The sequence below is a fragment of the Pteronotus mesoamericanus genome, unplaced genomic scaffold (genome assembly GCF_021234165.1).
Source record: "Pteronotus mesoamericanus isolate MK-2021 breed Mesoamerican mustached bat unplaced genomic scaffold, CSHL_Meso_final contig_43, whole genome shotgun sequence".
Classification (NCBI taxonomy): Eukaryota; Metazoa; Chordata; class Mammalia; order Chiroptera; family Mormoopidae; genus Pteronotus; species Pteronotus mesoamericanus.
This window is the reverse complement of record NW_026555161.1, coordinates 2362789-2388990: the sequence shown is the minus strand read 5'-3', so window position 1 is coordinate 2388990 and position 26202 is coordinate 2362789. Positions and strand designations below refer to the sequence as shown.

At 40.5% G+C, this 26202-nt stretch overlaps 1 protein-coding gene across 1 annotated transcript in view; it reads right to left on the bottom strand.

Annotated features, from left to right (window-relative positions):
* The window catches only part of FAT3 (FAT atypical cadherin 3), a 629111-nt gene that overhangs the window by 120539 nt on the left and 482370 nt on the right, over window positions 1-26202 (bottom strand). Inside the window, exons 5-7 of the mRNA XM_054577438.1 lie at window positions 6944-7258; window positions 4156-4366; window positions 3671-3739 (exon numbers count right to left, since the gene is read on the bottom strand). Coding sequence (XP_054433413.1) covers window positions 3671-3739; window positions 4156-4366; window positions 6944-7258 — 595 coding nt within the window. The remainder of the gene's footprint in view (window positions 1-3670; window positions 3740-4155; window positions 4367-6943; window positions 7259-26202) is intronic.

The window sequence follows — 26202 nt, the reverse complement described above, 5'->3', positions numbered from 1 at the left end:
TTAAAGTGTGTAATAATGGTGGTCTTTACAATACCAGAATTTGCCATTGGGCACTCAATGGTGAATGACAGTGTGTGCCCATTAGAGAGTATGTAAATCACAGAGCTACTGACTTAAAATCACAGTCTCCTGAGAAGTGTGAAGATATATGATAAAGCCACAAAGGATTATGGGTTAATTTTGTTCTCGTCATTTTTCCCCCCTTTTAAGGCACAGAAGGAACATGCTGTGTGCTGGGATGTTTAAACACAGAACAGCTGAATTTTATTATGTTTCCTTTTAATAACAGCTTTTTTAACTGGGTTACAAGTCAGGCTTCTATTTCTGGAAGCTAAAGTGAGTTTGGCTGTATAACATCTTGTAAGCAGAGGTCTCTTTGGAGGCACAGGAAAGTGACTGGCAGATCTTGATGCAGGAAGTCCAGGCTTGGAAGAAAATCATGCTGGCCATCCAGTTTTTGTGAATTTGTATTATGGTGGGATGAAACAAATGCAGTTATATAAGAATTGGGTAGATGTGTAAATATGGAAATAAGGAGACTGTGATCTCAGGGGGAAAAGCATGCTGAAACACTATTTGTGCTCACTTAATGAGAATTCACCAGTTATAGCATTTATAAGCTGTAAGTGCTAGGCCAGGGTGTTATATTCTCTGTAATCCTAGTGTCAGTATAGGTGTCTGAACGCACTAGTTTTATAATGGAAACAAGGGTTGACTCCTCTTGGAAGAGTCATAGAGTATTTGCCCAGAAGAGACCTCCACTTTAACCTGAGACCTCATTTCAGGTCCATGCTGACACTGCATGCCTTGTGTCTACTCTTAGCATTTAACTCTAGTGCACTGCTAGGTTTCTTACCCACTGAGAAACACTGTTCCCTCTATTTCCCTTCTATTGTTTGCTTGACCAGGGAAGATGCTTAGATAAGGAATAAGGAAAGAGAGAGCAAAGTTTCAGTGGCTAAGGATAATTAAGCAAGAAATCCTGAGAGTGAGAATGAAGCATCTGAATATGATAAAACAATAGTTTTGTAGAGAGAGAAAACAGATGGAAAAAAAATGACTCTGTTACATTAGAAAGGATTTTCAAAAGTAAGATTTGGTGGAAGAGAGATCATATCTATACTGAAAGCAACCCAGCACCTGGGAAAAAGCTTTTATGTTTGCAGTGAACTAGTGCTGGCGTTTCAAGATGTTGTTGGCTAGATGTAGGGGTGGAAATAAAATCATGTTCTGTTTGGGCCTTCGGCTGAGTAAGTTTCATTTGTAGAAGCTCGGCTAGATGTTGCCAGATGTCCAGTGAGATCTCTCTGAGGGAAGCATCACAGACCAGAGGGACAACCCTGCTCTGTGGCCTTCATTAAAAGAGCTACTCAGTCCACTGACATGGAGAGGAATCTATGGGGAGACTACAGCATTTAGAAATGCAAAGATGCAGAAACAGAAAATGGATACCATGTTTTTGATAATGATTCCCGGGTATAAATTTGGAGCAACCTAAAGGGACTCCTTCCAGAGAGGGCTATCATTTGTAAAATGCTCCTCTCACGTTGGAGTGTTCTCATTTTGTTGAAGGTGCAGTGGTTGATATGGCTAGGAACACAATGGAAGGTCACACTGCCTCTGAGTTGGTCTCAGGCAGCATCAGTAGGATGAATGCATTAGCTACCTGGGCCATCTCCATCGGTCACCATTGTTTATTCCACGCACACTTGGTAGACCACAACAGAAGCATTGGCAGCAGGAAGGAATGAGGACACAAAGGCCTTGACCTTAAGGTTTAAGAATGGAGATAGGACAAACACAAATGAAAATATACTATAGCACTAATAATGATAATATAAAAACATGCAAGTAAGACTACATGCAGCACTACTAGGCATGCCTTACCTATATGAAATCATACACACACACACATGCAGGAATGCTGAGGAATTGCAAAACTGACTTGGTTAACTCGGGTCAGATGGCTGGTCAGGCTGAGCATCAGAGAAGGGTGTGCTTGCATAGTTTTTGAAGAGGGGTACAAGCAAGGACATCCTGGGTTGGGCGGAGAAGGTGGTGGGATGTGCTGAGGATCAGGAGGTTGCATGCATGGATCATGCAAGGGACAGAAACACTGCTGTCAGGATGTCATGGTGCTTGCATACTGGATGGTCAGGGAAGGAGGGAGATAAACTGGTGGCTGATGAAAGGGGGCGACTCCTCCCAAAGCTTAGGACAGCACACAAGGAACCCTGTTGTTTGTCAAGTTTTGAGTGTACTCTCCTTTGGGTTATTTAAAAGAAGTCACTATCACACATGCCCATGGAGGCCTGGGACCACGGGCACATATTGACGCTGAAATGCACTTTCTGGGAGTCTGACTGGGAGTGGTGGTGAAGGAATCACCGCAGGTGATAGGTCAGACAACCAGGAGGGGCGTGTATGCAACCCTTTGTTTCACCAAGAGAGAAGACGCTGCAACAGATATTAACTTAATGAGCTAAAAGTTACTGAGGAGATACAGAAGCAAAGACATCTTTCATGGATCAGAGGAAGTTCCATTTCAAATGCATTAAGTGGAGATGAAGAAGGAGCTGAAAGCTTGGAATGAGGATGGCCATGTACAGGGATGTTGTGGTTAATGCCAATTAAGGAAAACAAAGACATTCTATCATTATTCCATAGAATGAAATATGTGGAAAACAAGTCCTTTCTTTCTGGGATTTCAGAGGACCCTCTACTGAGGTCTGACTGGGGGTCATGGGGCGTTTTTTTTCTGTGCCTCATTAAAACAGACGTGGAATGTTCTAAATGCTTCCCCAGACCCAGCCATTCCTGGGAAGAGAGGCAGGTTCCTCGTCTTTTCCAGGCAGTGACATGTGGAAGGAAATGAGGAAATGATTCCCCCAGACCAGCAATCTGGATTCCCTGCCTCCCACGGAGAACCGTGGGAAGTCAGCTCCAGCTCAAGCAGAGTCAGATCCAGGGTTGGCACATGCTCTCCCCTCTCCTCTTAGCAACAGCCTGTGATGTTTCCTGGTCCTGAACTTATTTCCTCTCACCACCTCTCCCTGCCGGTTTGTTGAGGGCAATAGTGCGGTTTTACCCTCTCCTTTTGCAGCCTGGTGCTTGCTTGCTTGCTTTCAAGGAATTCAAAGATTGGCTCCCAAGGTCTGTCCTGCATGCTCCCATCTGCTTTTTCTATTCAGCTCTTGAGGGAAGCTCTCACTGGCTATATATCTAGGTTCCATTTCCTGCCCTTCCTTTTGTGGACAGCAGCCAGGAAACCCTTCCTGGTGGGTTTTTGTGTGTCTAGGAATGGCATTACTGCTGCAAAACAGACGAGTTGGTATATATTTTAATTTACTTCTCAATTGGAAAAGGCTCCGTTAAATAGACCAACCTACCGAACAAAACAATAAAAGCCCACATACTGCAAAAGCAAAGAAAAAAATTAAAAATAAATCAAAACAACCCCCACCCGAAATCCAAACCCCATCAAATCTCAAACAAAAGAATCACTGGATCCAAGTAACGAAATAGCCGTTAGAGGCATGTATGAAGTCTGTGGGCTGAACTTCAGCATGCCACAGGCAGTTATGAAAGATGTCATTTAACTCGCTTAAAAAAACTGTAAAAGGCAGATTGGATAGCTGTATTTTAGCAAACGTGTTTGCACTAAGGGTACCTTCTGTTGAACAGTTCTGCCCACAAGCTGTCTGCAGAATATAGAACATCTCTCGAGCATGCTTGCCACCTTGAAGCAGGGCAGTCGGGAGCAGAAAAAAAAAAGAACAGAATGCAGAAAAAAGGTGAAGAAAAGAGAGAAATGAAGGACAGCAAGTCTAGTACCATCAATACATTTAGAAATGAGATTAGCCAAGTGTGACAATAGAATTTAAATGACACACAGAGAGACATTAAGATTGCAGTAAATAACATACTATGGAAAATTCAGCCAGAGAGCACTTTCTGTTCAGCTTAGCTACAGAGTCGGAACGAAAGCACAGGTCTATTATTCATTTTACTGGCTCTTTTGCATTCCAGCACTACACATGTTTTAATCTTAGCACTAATCATTAGTGGGTTTTGTTTGGGGGAGTTTTTTTGCTAGTTACTCCAAACAGTCAATGATCACATTGCCCCACACAGCTCCGGAGGACTCAAACTTACCAACTATGTCAAACCACAGAGGGGTGTTAGCTGGCTGCACAGACACCACCCCCACAATCTCGGTGACTCTATCGCTCTCCATGACTGTGAAGTTATAAAACGGCTCATCAAAGGTAAGTGGTATAGGTGAAGGGGGTGGTTTCTTAATCCATTCAATGTGCAGACGGGCCGTGGAGGATTTCTGTGGGCGCCCATTGTCCACCGCCTTTATCTACTCACACAGGGAGAGAACACAGAAAGCTGCCTTAGAGACTGGAGCTTGTGGAAGTTTGGATCTGTCACTCATACATTGTTGAGCTGAGCGTCCACACTCACCACACTGTCAGCAAAAGGGAGAAGAGAGTGGAGATTGGGGAAGCATGACCTCAGGAATTGGGAGGAAACAACTTGGTCACCTAAGGACCCCATGTCACATTTGCCAGAAGGTGATTTGGACCACTGCCAACTTTATAGATGTGGAAAACTTGGAATACAAACTTTGCACTTACAATTGTTAGTGTTTTATGGTCATGAATGGGAATAAAGTGCATTGTGAATCCAGCTTGAGTGTGAATAAAGTGTGTGTGCACAGAAGTGTGTGTGTGTGTGTGTGTGTGTGCGTGCACGCGCGCGTTGACGCACGTGTTGTCTATGGTCATGTTTTGCAGCTCCTTCCTTCTGCTTTACTCTGGAGAAGGACTGCACTCACACAGGTTCCCAGACGAGGGATGGGAGTAGGTATGGGAAAGACAGCAGCCTTGCTCTAACCACCTCACAGCCCCTTCAGTTATGCCAGCTGAATGGTAAAGAACTGTCTTGGTGGAAGCTTGGGTTCCTGAAGGCAGTGGAGCAGGAAAGAGGTGGTTAATGATTCTTCTGTGTGGTCTTATATAAAAGCTGAGGAAAGCTTTTCCTCATGCCTCCTCACTCACATGTACAGGGTTAACTGCTTTGGTGTCCTGGGCTTAAATTGGGGAAAGGGCAGTTAAGTCCAACAAGAATTCACCACTGAGAGAAAATAAAAATAAGGATTTTAAAATATTACATTAAAAATAACATTTTAGGTCCTGGTCAGGTAGCTCAGCTGGTTAGAGCATTGTCCCGATATGCTGAGATTGCAGGTTTGATCTCAGGTCAGGGCACATACAAGAATCAACCAATGAATGTATAAATAAGTGGAACAACAAATCAATGTCTCTGTCTGTCTGTCTGTCTCTCCCCGCTTCCTCTCTTGTTCTAAAATCAATAAATAAAATTTTTAAAAAAAATTGTAGATGCATATAATAATTACAGCCTTTAAAAACAGTGGCAATTCATAGTTCCTTAATGCTATGTGTTAATGGATGATCACTTTGCCCTGGAAAATTCATGTGAGATAGAGAGGACCATTGACAGTAGATGGCTTAGGTCAAGTTTTTTTGGAGCAAGAGCCCAAGCAAGGATTTGAGTACAAATGATTTTTGGGAAGAGAAGAAGTGTTCTCAGGAGAAAGGAAGTAAAGAAAGCAGGATGGACAGGGAAGATGTTAAGCAAGAAGATGGTCTTAGCTAAAGTCTAATCTCAGCCTTATGCCACAGGGAGCTTGGTATCATTAACTGCACCACAGAGTTGGATATGTGTGGAGGTTAGGGGGCTGGGATTTTGTATTGGGTGTCAGTCAGTCATTGGCTGTGGGCTGCTGGCTGGGATGGGAATGTAGAACCAAGAAGTTCAGTCAAGGATGACTCTCTGGAGAAGATGGCACCTATGAGCCAATAGTCAGTTATAACAGCTGGGGGATGGCTGCAACAGCCCGGTAAAGGGAAGCTGGATGGGGCACCAACTGTATCCGCTGCAGTCCATCCAGTCCTCAAAGATTCCCACTGGCAATTTTCACACAGCTGCTATAGCACTTATTATATCAGAGCTTTTAATGATAGAAACAGGGTTAGTTTTTTATTATCTTCTTTTCTCTGCCCACTGTTCTGGATATATTAATGAGCAGGGAAAGAACTCAACTCCAGACCATAGAAGTGAAAAATAAATTAAGAGACTCAGATTATCCTTTAAAATAAAAAAGAGCTGACCATAAATAGCAGAGAAGATTGAGGACTAAGAGAAGGATGGCAGATGGCACTAACTCTTGACATTTGTTGGGACCTCGAAAGTGCTCATCATTTGCAGGATGACCAGTCCCCTTTATGGCACAGGTGCTACATGTCTATTGTGGTTGGGGTAAGGGGAGCAGGCTGGCACCTTAGATATGCGAATTTAACTCTCTATTTGAGATGGTACTAGTGTTTGTTTTTATTTTAAAATTTCTAATACTGAAGAAAGTGACATTTAGTCACTTTTTACTAAAGTTTTTTTTCCTTACTTTTTAGAGAATACATATCTATGATTTGTGTCTCACAATTCACACAGTTAAATTCATGTTCTATCACATTATCAACAATTACAAGCATTGTTTTCTTTGGGAATTCTTGGAGCCATAGAGTGACGTTGAGTAGCTGGTGGGATGTGTCACTCTGCTATTCCCCTACCCTCAGTTTACATCTGGTTCAGTACCTTGAAACAATTTAGGGTTGCAGGAAGTATGTTGAATATGTGATGGAGCAGGCTGTGGACTGGCAATGAGGGAGGGTTGCTGATAAAACACAACCGAAGGAAATGATAACGTTATTTAGGAATAGCATTGAAACAGAAGTCACCTTCCACTGCTATGTGGCTATACACTTTACTCTAAAGATTTATTATTCAGGGAATATACATGAATAAGAAAATGACTCCCTCCCCTCATTAATGTCACTGAGGTTCAGAATAATCTTACCGTTAAGATGTCATAACTTCCTGCTGTAAACTGCTTTCTGGAAGAAACCATGCCAGTTTTAGGGTCAATAAAGAACTTTCCATCATCATTCCCATCCACTATACTGTAGGAGATTTCTGCGTTGGGGCCCTCATCTCTATCAAATGCAAAAGCCCTGTAAATGGGTTCTCCCCTCTTCTTCCGGTCACGTTCTGGTAGCTTGATCTGGTAGACCTTCTCTGGGAACTGGGGCTTGTTGTCATTTTCATCCAGGACCTGAACCACCACCCAAATGGTTGACTGTTTTGGAGAGGAACCACCATCTGTCACGGTTACCTGAGATTTGAAAGAGAAAGCATTTTATAATCAGAAAGGAGAAGATCTTTTCTTGCCACTACTCTTCCTGCCACTCTACAAAAGGTCTATTCTGTGCCTGAGAACATCTCAATGTTTCTTATTTCTGCAGTTCATGTCAAATGTCCAACTCTTCTTAGTTCATCCATAAAAGCAGGGAATGCTCTAAGCTGAGTAATGGAAATCACTGCTGAAATGGTGGGAGGGAGGCAAGCCTCTCATGCTACAGAGTGAATAGGGAGAAGAAACAGGACTGCTTTACAAAATGTGCCAGCTTATGCAGACTTAGTAGACCTAAACTATTCTCCCCTCAACAGACACAAAGAATAATATAACAATTCTTATATGTTAACCCATGGGTATTTCTTCTAATCCCTGGCCAATGCTATCGCCATTCATATTTTTTCACCATTCATTTTCTTTTCTTTCTCTCCCATCTTCATGTAAAATTTGTGATATTTATACTGTTAATACACCAAGGGAAACTGAGAGATATACTTCACAATTTTGCTGGCTGGTTGGAAATACATTTGATAGTTAAAATATGATTTTGACAGTCACAAAATAACTTTTTCCCCCTCTCTGAAAAATGGGAGGTGGGTGGGCACCCTTCCCGTAGCTCTAAGATGCTATTTTTATGTCTGTCTTTGAAAACTGAGAAAGAGGAGAGATATAAAGTGCACACATATAAAAATTTGTATGGCAGATGTAAAGAGTCTTTGAGTCTTAGGGTGAATAATCTCCTTGTTCACAGCAATGAGAATTACTATCATATTCATACTTAACACGTGGATGGTGACACAGTGTATAAAGCACTATTCCATGCATTACCTCACTCACTTTCTAAAATACCCTCTTCAGTAAGTGGAGCAGATTTATTCATTCCCATTTTATAGATGAGAAAATAGAGGCACTGGGATCCATTGTTACCAAGTGCTAAAGCCAAGTATTGATTTTTTTTTTGGCAATTCTCCTTTACCACAAAACCTGGAAGAACCTACATTTAATCTTTAAATCATTACCTTGGATGTAACAGCTTATTACCTCAAAATACGTATTTGGAGACTGGGAGGAACATGCAGATGCACTCATCATCAACAGGAGAAAAACAATAGTGAATTACAGCACCTGGTCATCCAGTTTTTTACCTAATAAGCCAACCTGACAGGAATAATGGGGAAAAAAGGCCAAAAAATTGGCAAAACAAATTAAAGACTTTTTGCAAAATGGAATTATAATTTAATTTAGTTTCTTTTACAAGGTGCCTAGGAGGATGGCTTTTTCAGAGGAGTTCTTGTTTTCTTTCAAAAATCTATCAAGTTTCCTTCCAAGGTTATTTTCCCAATTGGTTTGTTATGACACACACACACACACACACACACACACACACACACACACACACACACAGAGTCAAGGCCAATATGTGCCAAGGCTGAATTTTGACTCTTGAGCTAATTCCTGGACACACTGGGCTCTGAAGAGGCATGTTCTGCTGCTGCCAAATTAAAATGTTATACTCCCAGGTGAGCTGTGTTGACCAAAACACATTAATTTCTTGGCTTCTCCACTCCTCTGCCTGTCTTTTCTGCTTGAACAGCCTCTTTCCAAATCCAGACAACTCTCACAGTCTTCACCATGCACAAAATCACCTCCTCATTGCTTGCCAATCAATGCCTCAGGGTGAACCTTGAGGTGGAGCGCTGGTGCTGGTTCAGGCCAGGTAGCTGCCAAGGAAAAGAGCCACTCTCTGGGCTGTGGTTCACTGCTTCCTTGAGGATCCCACTACTGTAAAAATGTTTTCCTTTGGAGTAAACCTGGATTGACAAAACCAGGTCCTCAAGGCCAGCAGGGAAGAAGGGCAGCTGCACCGGCTCATTCATGAAGCAGCTCCCAGGTGTGCTATAGGGAGCTCGGTCACCTATGTCACCATCTCACTTCAAGCACCCAGCTCTCTTGCTCCCTCAGGCTGAAAAGGCATCCTTCAGGTCCTGGAACACACGCTTCCATCTTAGGGCTTTTATACATGATGTCCACTCTCCCTGGAGTGCTCTCTGCTTCTGCCCCCCTGGGTCTTGCCTACTCATCTTTTAGGTCCAGCTGAAATGTCACTTCCTCAGGGATATCTTCCTCTGACCCCTCAGGCCAAGCACCAGCCTCTTCCCCAAATGCCTCCCTCAAATTATGTACTGTTAAATTGCCCTAAGTACTTTCCTTTTGTAGTACTTCCTATTGTGGAAATTAACTACATACATGATTCTCCAACCTAAGCAGTTAGTTAGGCTGCAGAAGGGCAAAACACTTTGCCTTTTTTTGTTCGCTGCTCTCACCCGTGTCTCAAACCACATAACATGCTCCTCATATACTTATTTAATGAATTAGGTTTTAATTCAACTTCTGCTTGCACAGTCTCTTTAGCCAAAGCAGTCTCACCTTGTAAAACCTTCCTAGATTATTCAAGGCCTTCTATAACGTCACTACAAGGTGTCTTTCCTGACATTGGCCTATATATCTTCCATCTTCTTACCCATGGCTGCAGTCACCACCTATATGCTGATAATTCTCCACTGTGTGCTCTTGTACCTAAGCCTCATTCCCCATCTCCAAACCAACACGTTCAATTATTTGCTAGGAATCTACTCTCTGGACCTCTCTGGACCCCATCACTCCCAAATCACAGATTGAAATCACTACCCTCAAATATTTTCTTCTCCTATTTTCATTGACTCAATGAGTGATACCCCCATCTACTCTTGCTCTGGTCCACACCAGAATCCCGGAATGCATCTAGAATCCCTGCTAATTATCCACATCCAACCAAACTTAGAGGTCTTCATGTATTTCTCATGTGCACCTGCTATGCCAATCTCCTCTGCCACACTGTCGTATGGACAGGCCCCATTTGCATCTTGCTTGGACTACCAAGTTAGTCTCCTGGTGTCCCTGCCTCTAGCTTTCACCTTTGTTGTAAAGTGTTATTTCTTCCTCAAAAATCTGACCTGCGTACCACTCTTCAGGGGCTCCTCGAGGACAAGGAGCTGGTTGGCTATCACTAGACCACCGCTATCTGCCCTCCCTCTTTTCCTCCCTGTGTACTCACACTGTGAGCCTAGGAAGTCCTGAGCATGCCATGCTCTTACACCTCCATTCCATTGCACAGCTGTTGGTCTCCATGAATGTTTTCTATTGGGAATACACCTGACTCATTCTAGAAGCTTCAGTTCAAACACTCCTTCTTCTGCAAAGCCATCCCTCCCTCCTGTACACTGAGGTACGCACCATTACCCTATTCCCACCCCACTGTGTGCACAGCTCCAGGGCACTCATTATCACCTTGCATTTTTGAGTGTCTGTTTGCTTGTTGGTCTTTGTTCAGTCATTTCAGATCTTGAGCAATCTGAGATGAAGGACTGTTTCTTATTTATTGTTATGTTCTGGCAGCTAGTACAGCTCTAAGTGCCAAATAAGTGTTGTTAAATAGAATTAAGAATTAATTTACCCAAAACTCTTCCTTATGACAATAAATAGAGAGCACATTCAGATCCTGAAGGGTCACTGTTTTTTCATCCATAACAAAGATATTGATAACATATTATCTTCCAAGTGCTTCTCGCTCTAGAATTCTATGAATGGGGGTCAGGTAGAGATAGACAAAGTTTCAACCATGCATTCTGGTGTTCATAACAAACTTATATCATTGAGAACACTATATCACTGATTGCATGATTATTCATAATGATTTCTAAGCAATTCCAAAAGTGTGCTGGCCACTTACCTACTATCTTCTGACATGATTTATTCATGTGTTTGGCTCCTTCAGTTCACTGTGAGCTATCCAAAGGCATAGACCTTGTCTTTTGCACATCTTTCCTAGAACCTGATATACTCTTAATAAAAGTTTCCTAAACTGAACTATGTCTTAATTTCCATTATTATTTCTGTGAAAATTAATAAACATAAAGCTCAGTTAAAATGGAGTTAGAAGGCTAAAGAGACAACTTGCACACATGTGTCACTCAATGCATACTACTGATCCGAACAGAGATATGTACCTTGCATCTTCAACAGGGAGTGATACCACATTACTACCTCAGCAGGAGGAAGAAAAGATTTCTCCTTGCCCAGTAACAGCTCAGCCAATGAGGGACTGCCATAACTCAGCCAATGGAAAGTTACTGTATGAGGTCTGTCCTGAAGGTATCCAGCCATGCAATATGAAAAATAGAGAAATTTATTGAAGAAGATACAAGATACAAGAAACATTGTACATAGGACGACGATGCCTCAGTCCCCTTCAAGGTAGGCACCTTGGGAACTCGCACAGTTCTCCCAATCACCATCAGCTGCCCCATCATATTTTCCTGAATCTCATCAATGGTCTGAAATCGCTTCCCTTTCAAAGGTGATTTTAGTTTTGGGAAAAGCCAGAAGTCACAGGGTGCCAAATCTGGGCTGTAGCGGGGCTTAGTCACCTGGGTGATTTGATGTTTTGCCAAAAGACTCTGCAGGAGACATGATGCACGAGCCAGCTGTGGTCAGGATGAAGCTGTCAACCCCCAGTTGCCCACAGCTGTGGCCTTCTAAATCATCTCAATGGTTTCGTGGAGGAATGTTCAAGCTTAATGCAAAATTTGATGCAGATTTGTCACTTTACTTGCTCAGTCATTTTGAATGAGATGGCCACACAGTACACATGCTAACTTAATAGCGCCTATCACTCCCACTGACTATTACAGTGAAGTCATTGTTGTTCATGCATGTGCATTCCAGTCCACTCTTCTTGGCTGCCAGGTTACATCGATGTCATGCAAACTGTTCTCATATTAACATTGGCTGCACTTTTCCCTGACAGACCTCTTCGTATATACTTACAACTTTCAGTTTGTTCCCGTGGAGTCTTCATTTACCACGGCACCTCCCAGGTCCTTAAAACAGCATTCTTTTCTTTGGTTTCTCTGGATTTGTGTGTGGCTCACTTTTAGATCACAGGTCCCAAACTACAATTCTTTGTTGTTTTCAAATTCTTTGCTTATTTTGGTTATTTAAAATTCTTTGCTTATTTTGCCAGAAATATCTGGCAGTCTCTTTGTTTAAGGTCAACATTTCCCTAGACCCACTCATGTCTCCAGCCATGTTTTTACCGAGATGTTTGTACTTTGATGTTTCCATCAGATTCTTAGACTTCATACTTAATACTGCCATAGGCCTCAGCACATCATGAGGAATTAGCTTATATGGAAATAGCAGCAGCACTGGAGATCAAAGCAAAACTAACCATGATAAGCCCTTTTTTTCCTCTTCCTCTGCATAATTTTTTATTAATGATGCAAGGAATTAGCCATTGTTTAGAAACCATCCATTGTCTTCTTGCTCTGCCACAACCTGACAAGAAAATACCAAACCATTTTAACTTAGATTTTCTGTTCTCGTCATTGGTCAATAATCAGTGGTTTGGCAATTAATCAAAAGCTTGGAAGATTAATTTCTTCAGTTCTTTACAGCTAACAAAAGGAAACACAAATAGTTCAGTACCACTGAAAGAATAACATAATCCATTTCAATTTCCTATGGTACCTTTGTGGTCTGTGAATACCAGGCAGAACCAGAACGTAATCAACATGGCCTGATTGATTATGACAGTGTTATACAAGAGGGATATGTTTTTAAGTCTATCCATGGAAGATGAAAAAGCTTTACAAAACCAAAAATGGATGAATATTGAGAATTCTGAAGTTTGACACCTGGTGGAGGGTCACACTTCTCACTCACTGAAATTGCCTGACATATTTACATTTGCTGTCTCCCTGCAGTAGAATATAATATGTAAGCTACATATTAGAATATTATATGTAAGCTACCTTAGAACTGAGACCTTGTGTATTATCACTAACTTGTCCCCAGTGATTACATTGGAGTCTGAGAATATACTCACTTATTTCTAAGATGGAGAGTTCAATTCTGTCATTCTCAACCATTAATTTATAAAAAATTGCTATTTACAGACCATGATATTTAAAGTAGTAAACCTCTCTTCAAGAATTACATATTCCCTCCCACTGCTCTTTATTTGTCCTTGACCCTTTATGTGATTTAACTTGTTTTATATATACAAATATATTTCACTTATATACTTATTTATTGCGTGTCTGTCTCTTTTAGAATCTGAGCTCCATAAAGCATAGATTTTCATCTGTTTTGTTCACAGATGTATCCCCTAGCATTTACAACAGTGGGTGTAGTAAGCATTCAATAAATATTTGTTATTAATGAAATATTCATCCAGCACCTTCTAGTTACAAAACTCTTTTCCAGGCAAATTGAGAGATAAACCAACAAACAAATACACATGGATTCCTACTGAATTCACCTCCCCCATGCCTCAAATCTCTATAATATCCAGACCTGCAATCATTTGGACACAGTTTAGATGTTTTCAACAACAGCTCAAAACAGCCCATTTATTAATTGATAGCTTTAATTTTTACAAAGCTCTTCTTAATATTGAGCCTGAGTCTACTTGCCTATATTTAGCCTAGATTGTCTGTAGCTCAATAGACTACTTTTACTCTTTGTAACTATGCAGAAAAAGTTCAATTCCTCTTCCATATTATTTCAGTTAACATGGTGTAACCCAAAAATAAGTGGCTTAAAATAACCATAACCTAACCAGCCATAGTCTCTTCTGTTTCTAGGGGTTGAATGAGGCAGTTCTTCCTTAGAGTTTGTCGAGAATGCAACCTCAGTCATAGGTAGCTGGGCCTCTAATCATTAAATATGCCTATTGGCTTACGATGGCCATTGGCTGGGGCCTCAGGTGGAGCTGAGGTCAGCAGCCCCAATACTTACAAGTGGCTTTTTTGTGTGGCCTGTGCTTCCTCACAGCATAGTGACTGGGTTCTAAGAGCAAAGGTTTTAAAGTACACAAAGTAACAGGTGCCAGTTTCTTAAGGCTGAGCACATAAACTGCCACAGCATCACGCGATCCATATGCTGCTCACTAACAGTCTCAGAGTTCAGGTTCAAGGAGAGGGGTCACAAACCCTACTCTATGAGAGGAGAGTTAAGTAATTTAGGGGGCCATATTTTAAAATTGCCATACTCATAAAATCCTTAGGTATATTTGAGATTCCTCCCCCAAGACTGAAAAACTCTAATCCATATAATCATTTTTCAGGTCATTCATTATACATAATGAACTGCTATTCATTACACTGGTTACCTCTTTCAGGTGTTTTCTTATATACCAGCTTTCTTCTTAAAATACAATGGCAAAGAAAAAAACAATAGCATATTACACTTATTCAGATCTGTGCAAGCTACCTGTGTAGCCCTATAGACAATTTCATATGTATTTGTGCAGTCCATGACACTACTTATTTTGGATGACAGCCCTGTCACACAGCTTTGTGACATGAATGAATTAAACTACCTAGATCTTTTTCCTGTGAAAAGCAATCAACTATAAGTATGTGGTTTCCTTTTGGGGCCCAAACGGCAAGATTTTACATTTGTCCTTATTAAATTTTATCTTACTGGAGACTTTGACTCCTAATCTAGATTGGTGGGGTAATCATATTGATGACAGGTAACAAATGTCAAAAGCTTACCCTGTATCAAGGACTCACTGTGAGAGGCCAGCTCATGCTGCTTTAATTTTTCCTTTAATTCCTTTATTTGTTAAAACTCTTTTCCAATAATAACAATCTCATAAGATAGTTATTATTATTACACACATTTCATAGATAAAGAAATTGAATTTATAAACTTGTCCAAGGTCACATTGCTCGTAAGTAGTAAAGCCTTATTTTAATCCTGGCAATTGGTCTCTGAACCAGGGATCAGCAAACTATAACCAAATCTGGTCCTTGCTATTGTAAATAAAGTTTTATTGGGAGACAGCCATGCCCATTCATAACATCAGTGAACATATTATCTATGACTGCTTTGCTGCTATAAGGCGTAGTTGAGCATCTGAACCAGAGGCCTAACATATTTGGCCTTTTACAGAAGAAATGTGCTGATCTCTGCCCTAAACCATGTGTTCTGCTGCCTCTTTTGTTACAGTGACATCACTTATTGCATACCTGCTTTGCCCAGTTCTCGGCATGATCATTTACCTTGTCACTATTTTTCACAGGAACCCTGTAGGCTTTGCTGTTTCTATTCTTCAGCTGGAGACAATGAAACTTGGGACTTAAGTAACTTTTGCAAGACCACTCAGCCAGTCAGTGACAGAATGCCGGTCCGCACCCACGTCAGTTTGGCGTCACAGCTCATGCTCTTGTCCTTACCTTGCACAGTCTGTGCAGAGGTAGAGGCATCTGCTAACCATCTGTGTAAATTTCCCTCCCCAAGTGTGGCTTTGAATCAAAATCAAGCTCGCAGCATGCTTCTAGAATCGAGACTTTCCGTCCTTTAATAATTGGGACCATCTCTGACTGTCTCCAGTCTTTGCACACCTTTCCTATTTTCTTCAATTGCTTAAAAACTGCCACCAGGTGTGGGTCATGACGCAATTTCTTTCAGCTCTCAAAGGTTTGAGACCCCAATTTATTTAGTGCAGCTACATCTTCTTCTGCTATCTTGCTATACTTCCACACCTTCCGCTCCCTCTCACAAAACCTGCTCTATCCTTCTCCCTGATGAAGAAGATGGGAGGCTGCAGGGGGACTGGGTGGTCTTCAGTTCCTGTTGTCTCTTATTTCTCAGGCACTTGGTGTTTACTCTGTGCAGGGTCTCTTCTTTCTACATGCTTCACAAATATTAACTCATTTGTCCCCTGGTCAGACCTACGACAAGGAGGAATGATTGTCCCATACTACAGATTAGAAACATGAAAGATGAAGTAAAATGGATTCAACCTGTTCCAGGGTCTGTGCCCGTAACCTCTGCTTTATTCTTCCTCTCACCTGACTGCTTGCCTTAAATAGGGAGAATGGCCACATTCTCCTCCCTCTGAATACAGTTAGAACATGCCCCTTCATTGGCACCTGCACCACAGTTTTAGTAAAGATGGCAAATGGATGACATGTGGGTTGTGGCTGCTCCATTGTGCCAGCTGCACCCTGATGTCACAGTAGACAAACAGCTTATTCTTCACATGGCAGGTGGGCTGTGGTCTCAGCACCTCCAAGATGCAGTTCCCCCGAGTGCTGTTACTGTTAATTCAGCTACCACTATCTAGGCTGAACATACCCCAAATACCAAGTATACCAAGTATCTCTGAGCTCATACTTGGCTCCTGCATCCCTTCTCTCTCTTCTGGAAATACTCCTTCTTTCTCTAAAGTACTTTGTGCCCTTATTTATTCTGAGTCTCTTGATTGCTATAAGCTATTTGAGCACCTGATACTCTTCTAAAGCCAAAGACAAAAATCAAAAGGAGTTTATTTTTCTTCCTTCTTCTCACTACCAAAACTCTTAGGGTCCAACTAATAGATTTTGTGCAAGAAAGAAATCTAAAGATAAAGCTATTTCAACTAAGCCATAGCTTCCAACTGCAAGTGTCAAGTAGATTACAGATATGCAGCAATATTGATTCTCCTAACTAGATAGATAGATAAATATAACCACCTAGAGTTGGACCACAGGGCTACTCACCTCTGGCTGGGGTTAGCCTTTCTCTTTACCTAAAGATAGTGTACAAATATTACCATATTTTAGGTGCACCATATAGGAAAAAGATTAGGAAGGCTTGTAATAAATTACTAATAATATAAGTATGTTACTCTTCTCTTGGATCTGATTGCATTTTAAAACCCTATGTCCAGAGATCACTGGATTCAAAGGACACACAATTTTAGATGCTGTGACTATTGAAAACTGATTCCAGTGGGGAAGCCTATCTATTTTCACTAGTCTCTTACCAGACCAGTTGTGGATAGCACAGCCTTCCCCATTTATGTGTGCTTGGGTGTCTCCATTCTTGGTTACCCCACAGGTAGGCTGACAAGTGAGGGGCACACTGTTGAGTCTTTTCTTACCCCTATTATGTTTTCACATGCACAGAAGAGCTTCAGAGCGAAGGGAAACTGCCTTTCCTTACTTCTATTATACTCAGGAAAGCATAGAGTCACTAGGCGTTAAAAGAGCTCTAGAGTAAGTGAGAGTTTATGCTTCATTCCGGTTCAATCCACTAGTTTTACAGATGATAAGACAGTTCTAGATAGACGAACTTCACAGCCCAACACCATATTACAAGCAATAACCTCAGTCTTCCAAGACATTGGCTCCACGATTCCAAGCTGCCTTTTCAGTACTGCATTCATAATGAGACCTTCTTTCATAAATTCTCATGCGTGTGATTTCAATATTGCAGTGGTTTTCATTTAGGTATTTTTAAGAATGTTAAACCCTTAAAATAGAAGTGTGTTTAGAGTTCAGATGTTATGTTTATCTTTAATTTGCAAAATGTTTCATAAACATTAAATACTTAATCCTTCCAAGAGAGCAGAGAGGTTGAAAACAACTTTATCTCCTCTTCAAAGAGAAACGATCCTTCTCAAAGAATATTCAGGTCCTGATATCAAGGTGGAATTCAGACCTCTTTGCCTATGCTTTCAGACTACCGCACAGTATGGAAGACAAGCACTTTCAGCCTTTTCTGGGAAGAAAACTATGTACAAACAGTAAACTAAAGGGTAGGTCTCTAAGGAGGGACAACTCTTAAAGATAAACCTGAAAGGTAAAATCACTGAGCTAAAATTAACATGTACTATGACCCACATTTTCCATGGAGGAAAAGAAACAAGCCAGCCTTAAACCATCTGCTCTGGGTGTTACTACATGTGATTAATTTGACTTAGATTTAGCATTAAGGATTAATTATATGGAGATGGGTGCTCTGGTCACTTACCATCCTGCCTTCCCACCCTGTGTTAGCTTTTAGGTACCACTGAGGAACATATTCTCTGGACTGTGAAATACTGGTGTCCCTGCTATTTCCAGTTTCAGTAAGTCAGGTATTTCATGACGTATACACTTACGAGGTTGAATAAATTTATAGAATGGTTTATTTTGTAAGGGAAAGTCTTGATCTGAAATAATAAGAAGAAAGGAATTAGGAATTAAAAGGAAAGAAGGATGAGACAAGAGGAAGGAAAAAGGAAAGAAGAAAGGACCAAGTATGGAGTGAGGTAGGGAAGACAAGAAGGGGAAGAAGCAAATAAGGAAAACAGGAAGATAGGTAATCTTTTGGGAAGAGGTGAATGTAGGATGCACAGTGAAGCTTTCTCAAGAGAAAGAGAATGCTTCCTTCATACAGGGAAGGACATTTACAAAGGAAACCAGAATATCCACTGAAATACATTAGATAAATCAGATGAGAATTTACTCTGAGATGTCTTTCAGAAAATCTGTTTTTCCTAAAACATTTTTTAAAAGGCACAAGGCATAGGCACTCGATGATTTGTTTAACCATGGAACTTAGAGGTTAGGGCCACAACATTCATTTTTGTAATCTTTCTCTTTTCCCAAAGATGCCACAATACTGTGGAGCCCCAGGACAAAAATCTAATCACAGTCTACCTGAGACCCCTTCTGAGCACCTGCGGTCTGTCTTCTGCAGGGCGTTGATTCTCCCACGTCTGCAAGCCACTCCAGGGGCTAGCTCAGCGGGGGCATGTAGCTGGTCCTCAATAAACATTTGCTGGTTGGATGCACATGTAAACCTTGCATCTCAGGACAATGAAGGCATCTTTTCCTTACCATGTTTAGACCCAGCAACTGCTAAATGGCAACTCTTTAGAAAGATCCTTGACCAATTCACTTTGGCAGCGGCTGCTGAGATTACAGCTTTGTCCAAATCTCTTCTTTGCACTTCAGGAAATAAAGCATTTCCCAGCCTGACATCTTTTAAAGCTTTTTTTCCCTACAGAGAGGTATATATCAGCTACTAATCTCATCACATTTCCATTTCCTTCCAGGCTCATCTGCTCATCATTTTCTATTCATAAAACCTTCTTGATTCTAATCTTCCCTATCAGCAGGAACTAAACACCTCCTCAAAGTTTCTTTAGAATGATGGTGATTACCACACATGTGCGAACTCCTCTTTTCAAACACATGGGTCCAATCTCTGGGCTCACATGTGAGCCATTAGGAAAGTTCTGCCATGAACCAAGATGTGACATCATTTTAGCCCCAGGACTAAATCCCCCTTCACTCTTTCCCATTTCCCCTGACATCAAGGTCTTACTCAGTATACCATTCTGCATTCCCCTCTGTGTGAAACAGAATCCACCAGGTACAAATTACAATGGAAAGTGCATATTCGTAGCCTCCCCCTATTTACAGCACCGGACCTCACACTCCATGTAATTGTTATGCTGGCAGACTCGCAGGCCTTACCTCCAATGATGATGCTATTTGGACTTAAGCACTACACTCCAGCAGGCACCAGATTTTTGGTCTTTCTTCCCACAGTAAAGATTTAATGCAAAAATAGGAACATGTTCTAATTGTTAGCTCCGGACACACGGCTTTTCTCCTCTCTCTCAGCAATTCAACATGGGTTTGCAGAGCAACTTAGCAGGTCATTTAACACCTTGCCTTCCTAAAAAATATCAATTTTAAATCTATCAACTTAAAAAAATTAGGCCCATGTGAACTAAGGTAGAAATCATCAACCAGTGGCCCAGAGATGTGTGTGTGTTGTGTGTGTGTGTTGGGCTATACTGTGTATTGTAAAAATTTCTGCCAACACTTAAAACTAGAGAAATTTCACATAAAAATTCAAATCACCACTTCTCCTCAAAAGTCAGAATAACTGACCCACCCCTCCCTATTGTGTTCCTAATACCGCAGCCATGTGAGTTGTCATTCATCATCAATACTGTCCAGAACACTTTCTTGGAATAGAGAAATATTTCTCACTATCCACATGCCAATCAAAAATGGTTATAAAAAATAGATGGATAAGATTCCATATTCAAAGACAAGTGGAAGAGAGCATATTTCTTTTTATGAGTAAAGTACTTTCCTGTAAGTTTAATATGTGAGCCCTCAGCCTGTTATATGATGCCTGAGTGGGCTGTGTAGATATCTGAGTTTATAACCCTTGGTTCAAGGTCTTTGTAAAAAATCTCTGTGTAATGATAGAATGTATATTTTAATGTGCGTTGGAGATAAACCACAGCTTTTGGTAGAGACTGTTTAGAGCAATAGAGTTACACATTCATTATTCCTTCAGATGTTTATGACTTTAGATACTATCTTTTTAGAAGAATTGAAAGAAGTTTTAAAAAATTAAGGCAAAAAAAAAGGCATCTTTTGCCATACAGTTGTTTAAAAAACTATGAGTCATTGAATGCATCTTTTGCTTTCTTGCTACATCTCATCATCTCAGTCATTAACTGGGGACACTGCTAGTTGTGGATTAGAAATAGGTGGGCTTCCTGGATGGGCAACTTACTAACAAAGAGTATGGGCTAGGTTCAGTGCCCTGTGACCTACTTGGCCAGGTGTCTCTGGGTAGGGCACAACCTGCATACCTCTAATAGTTGCCCTGACAAGTTCTACCTCTGAAATGTCAGTTGCATTCCTTGGCTCTTTGTTCTCTGTTCTTGGAGGTCAAGCTCTCATGATCCCCTGCATAAACGGTTGCACCTGTCTTTAAGTGGGTCTTCTTGCCTTTAGTTTTGCCTTACCTCAGTTCATTCTTCAGAAGTCCAAAGAATCTTTTAAAATAAAATTCAGATGATATCAATCCCCCACTGAAAGGTCATTAATGCTTCCCCATTGCTTTGAGCAGATTTCATAAAATGTGTCATGGAGAACAGCAGTCTTGCAAGGTGCCTGCCTTGAAAGACATGGTCCAGGATCCTAGAAAGTCGAAGAATGCAATGGACCTTTCTGGGTGCTTTACAGTGCACATATTCAGAGTGAAGGCTCAAAGAAAGTGTAAGCAAAGAAGGTGATATAACTTTGTTTACATCAGTATTTCCCAAACCTATTTGGCAGCAGAACCTTTTTGTTTAGTGATGCTTCTTAACATCTTTCAGATTTGCTATTTCAAGGAACATACTTGAACATACAAGAAAGTGCTAAATTGCAGGATATAGTCCACACACTTAGTATTCACCTAGAAGATTTTTTCACTATTGATACAGCCTGTCCACTGGGTTATTCTCAACCTTGAGTTTCTATCCACTCCACACCTAAAGTTGTTTTTTATTTTTTAAGATTTTATTTATTTATTTTTAGAGAGAGGGGATGGAAGGGAGGGAGAAAGAAAGGGATAGAAACAGAAATGTGTGAGAGATACATTGATCGGCAGCTTCTCACATGCCCCCAGCTGGGGACCTGGTATGTGCCCCAACGTGGAATCAAACCAGCAATCTTTCAGTTTGCAGGCCAGTACTCAAGCCACTGAGCCACACCAGCCAGGGCTATTCCTACAGTTTTAATCACACAATCAGACCACTTAGTTCAACTCACATTGTGCAGTGTTTTAGACACTGGGTATACAGTGTGAACAAGACAGGTTTCCTCCCTCAAAATGCTTACAGTCCATTTATTCTTCTTCCAACATGCAGCATGTACTTCAATGCCCTTGCAGCTTTGGTTCGGGCTCCCACCGCATAGAATCCCCTTTACTCCCTTATTCTTGTAATTCTCACAAAATCCTCCAAGGCCCAATCCAAATGTCTGTTTCCTATAATGCCTTCTCAGAGATCACATTCAGGTAGAATTACTCCTTTTTATGATTCACTCAACTTTATTCATATACTAACACATTATTTATCACATATCAAATTATTAGGTCTGTCCTCTTTAACACCTTTTCATTGAACTAGCTTGTAAGCTTCCTGGGGATGAAGACAATGCCACATCAATTACTATATGGCAGCACCCAGCACAATGTTCTGATACATAATAAATGCTAAACGAACATCAGTTTCTTTTGGTTTTCATAAAAGATATCGGGAATGAGGCCCTGTTTTGGTGAAGGAATTATTTTTTTTGCTTTGTTTTCCTACTTCTAAAGGCATGTTATTTTAATTTTGGAGTAATAGCAGGATCATAGATTGCTAATAAATGCAGATTAATTAGGTAGATATCCTGTTGGTTAGAAACAAACATCATTCATTATCCTATTAACAAGAGCTATTAAAAATCCTATGTACTTGTGTATTCATCACACAACAGGTAGGATTTGTTCTCTACATATAATAAAATTAAAATCTCCGGGGAAACATGTTTTAGAGTTGCTAAAAGATGAAGGTGGTTCATCTTAGTTATTTAAAGTATCTTAATTACTTTCACAAGACTAAAGGAAATATATGTAAGGTTTAAATAAAGATCAATTCAGTAGACTTAATAGATTCAGGAAGATAAATTCAAAGGTGAACATTATGATCAATATGCAATGTTTAGGAAGTATTTATCATATATCTGTATTCAGCAAATTTATTAGATGTATATTTATATTCATCTAGTTCTTGCCTTACATGAGAATGTAAGACACACACACCCAGGCCCATGTCTAATTATGCTCCTCTCTTGAGTTCTCTCAGAGTTTGCGTTCATTTCTATCACACCGCCTATAAGCCTGCATTAAAACTGTTTGTCTGTGGGTACCTTGGGGGCGGGAACTATGCCCTTCATCTTCCCATTCTCAGTACCTAGAACAGGAGGAATGGAAGCAATGTATGGAAAAGTAAACTGCCAAAGATACGAAAACTCAGACATGAAAAATATTAGTGGTAAAACAGTTCCACACTGTATCTAGAAAATGAAATCAACCACAAATATAAAAGTCATCCATTAGTTGAAAAGACTGGAACTTTTAATATTGCAGGAAAGAATGTAAAACAAACAAACAAAAAAACACATGGGTGCTCAAGTACCTCTTCTGTTATAAATTCTTGAAAATTTGAATGTCTGTTGCAAAGTCAAGAATGCAACAGTTTTCTTTTTAAGTATAAACATTTTTTTAAATCCCTTCTTTCTCCCAGAGATAAGGGGAGGGAAAATAAAGCCAATTAACTTTTGGCCATGAAATCAAATAGATTCAGAAATCCAGTAACTTCAGAGAATGAATAAACACCTGAAAGAATAATTAAAAAATTAAAAGCTTAAAACTTCCACTGTGTTCCCAGTAAACACTCTATCTGTTTAAATCCATATAAAGCCTCAAATGACTCTTTGCTTTTCACTTTTTCAGCAGTGGAGGCAGAGGACTAAGTATGAACCTTCTCATCACTGTGCCCTAGGCAGCCCTTATCGGAGGCCTAAGTAATGTAAAGACAGTGGCTGGTGAACTTTCTGCCCTGCCCAATGCAAAACAGATTACATATGTTAAATCATGGAAGATAAATGAGAGCTACACTGCCCCCAGGAGTCAGTTAAAAACATATAGCTCAGTTGTGCACCTGTAAACTCTAGAAATATTCTTTTGCCTAGCCAAAAATATTGAAAAGGCATTTGAAACGAATAACCTCCAATATGTACTAATTTTTTCTGCTGGGTGTAAATATAATACAGTAGTTTTCATAGATGAGACTTTACAATCTTGAATTTTATTCTCAGAGTGTTATTACCATGACTGTATACAACTCCCTGCTATGTGCTATCTTCACACATGCCAGATTCATCCCTGTGCTTGACAGATATCCCCTTCCATTCATTTTGTGAGCCAGGGCATGACATTATCAGGACAATTCAACTACTTAATTTTTTTCTCAAAACTTTCTTCTCAGATCAAGCCCACAAATACCTATGTGTGAAAACTTCTGAGGTCCCTGGTGGGCAGCACTGAAGAAAAGTGAGTAATGAATAATGAATGTCTCTTTGTAAGAACTCTATTTAGCAGGCAGCTAGAACTATTTTTACTTTATGGCAAAAGTGCTCTGGGAGGAATATTCCCAAACCACGTTTCAGAATGTGTAAGAGGCAGCAGAGATTGCCAAGCATTTAAAGAGATTTAACACCAGAATGCACACTCACGGATTGTTGTTAATTGTTCCAGTGGTGGTAAAAAATCTCATTCTAGACTTAAATTTTGTGAACGAGTATCCTTTTCTTCAGCTATCATCAAAAGAGTAGTATGTCAGGGATTCCAACGGTCAGCCAATATAAAAAAAAATAATTCACTAAAATCTATGGAGAATGTCCTTGGAAGCACTGTACTATGACAGTAAGAGGAACCAGCTTTTGAAGCTTGCAAACTGATTAGATTTTTACTAGACTACAAAACTCAGCAGATATGGTGATTACCAGAGGAAAAGAGGAGTTAGAGGGAGGTAGAAAAGTGTATGGGGGGATAAAAGGTGATGAGAGGAGACTGGACTTGGCATGGTGAACACACAATATAGATGATATATTGTAGAACTGTACATGTGACTCCTATGTAATTTTATTAACCTATGTCACCCCAGTAAATTCAATTAAAAAAAACAAACCTCAAAAGAAAGCTTACAATAAAAAAAAATTGAACAGATATAATGATGATGGGGATATCTATTGATCATAAAGAGTTATCAGGACCTGGCCAGTGTGGTTCAGTTGGTTGGAGCATCATCCCATACATAGACCTTAAGGTCACAGGTTCGATTCCCAGTCAAGATACATGCCCAGGTTGTGGGTTTGATCTCTGGTCAGGGTGTATACAAGAAGGCAACCAGTTAATGCTTCTCTTTCACATCAATATTTCTCTCTTTCTCTCTACCTCTCCCTCTTTCTCTAAGAACAATGAAAAAAATGTCCTTGGGTGAAGATTAAAAAATAAAAATAAAAATAGAGTTATCAGTTTCCAGGCTTCAATGAATAGGACCATTACCATAACATATCAGTTCACAGCCTTCCCTGGAAAACTACAGAAATAATACTAATGAAAAGATCACATCACACATCAAGACAATGTGCTTTTGGGGAGAGAACTGAGAGAACAGCCGGCGGAATCTCAGTGCTGACTCATTCCCCCAGGCAGCAGCAGCCATTTTGCTCAGGCAGAGGCCACTGCCCTGAGTGGCAGCAGCGTCAGAGGACCCAATAGCCCTGCCCCCAGGAGGGACTCTGCCCCTCCCTGTGGTGTCTCTAAGTCAGCCTGCTGAGTGCAAAGGGACTAGATTAATAGCTGAAGGAGACAGCCACAGACAGCAGATGATTGGAAGTCTCAAAGAGACTGCCTACGGTCAGACAGGGACGACATCTGACATCATCAGAGGAAGATCCAGAAAGTAAAAATAGTGGTCTCCTACAATAGAAGTTTACACCACAAAGTCAGGAAGTCAAGACAGATCAATTTAAGAAGCAGAAAGAAAAAAGAAGAGTCTCACAAATACTGGAAAGACAAAAAAAAAAAAAAAAACCTCCCACTCGAAGGGAAAAGAGGAATCCCCAGAAAGAGAACTAAATGAAATAGATGCAAGTAAACTATCAGATATCGAGTTTCAAACAATGGTTCTAAGGAAGCTCAATGAGCTCAGTGAGCTCAGAGAGGATTATAAAAAACTACAGGGAAACTATGAGGAACTTACTGAAAACTATATCAGCATGAAAAAGGACATAGAAATTATCAATGAGACAAAAGAAAATGAAGAATACAATTTCTGAATTGAAGAACACAGTAGAAGGAATCAGAGGCAGGCTCGATGAAGCAGAGGATCGTATCAGTGACCTGGAGGACAAGGTAGAATAAAGCTCCCAGAAAGAGCAAGGAATTGAAAAAAGACTCAAAAAGAATGAAGAGGCATTTAGGGAAATGCAAGACAACCTGAAACATAACAATATCCATATAATAGGGATACCAGAAGGAGGAGGAACAAGGGATAGAGAACCTGTTTGAAAAAGTAATGATGGAAAATTTCCCTAACCGGAGGAGAGAAAAAGTCACACAAGTCCAGGAAGCACAGAGGCTCCCATTCAAGAGGAACCCAATAAGGCCCACTCCAAAACACATCATAATTAAAATAGCAAATATCAAAAACA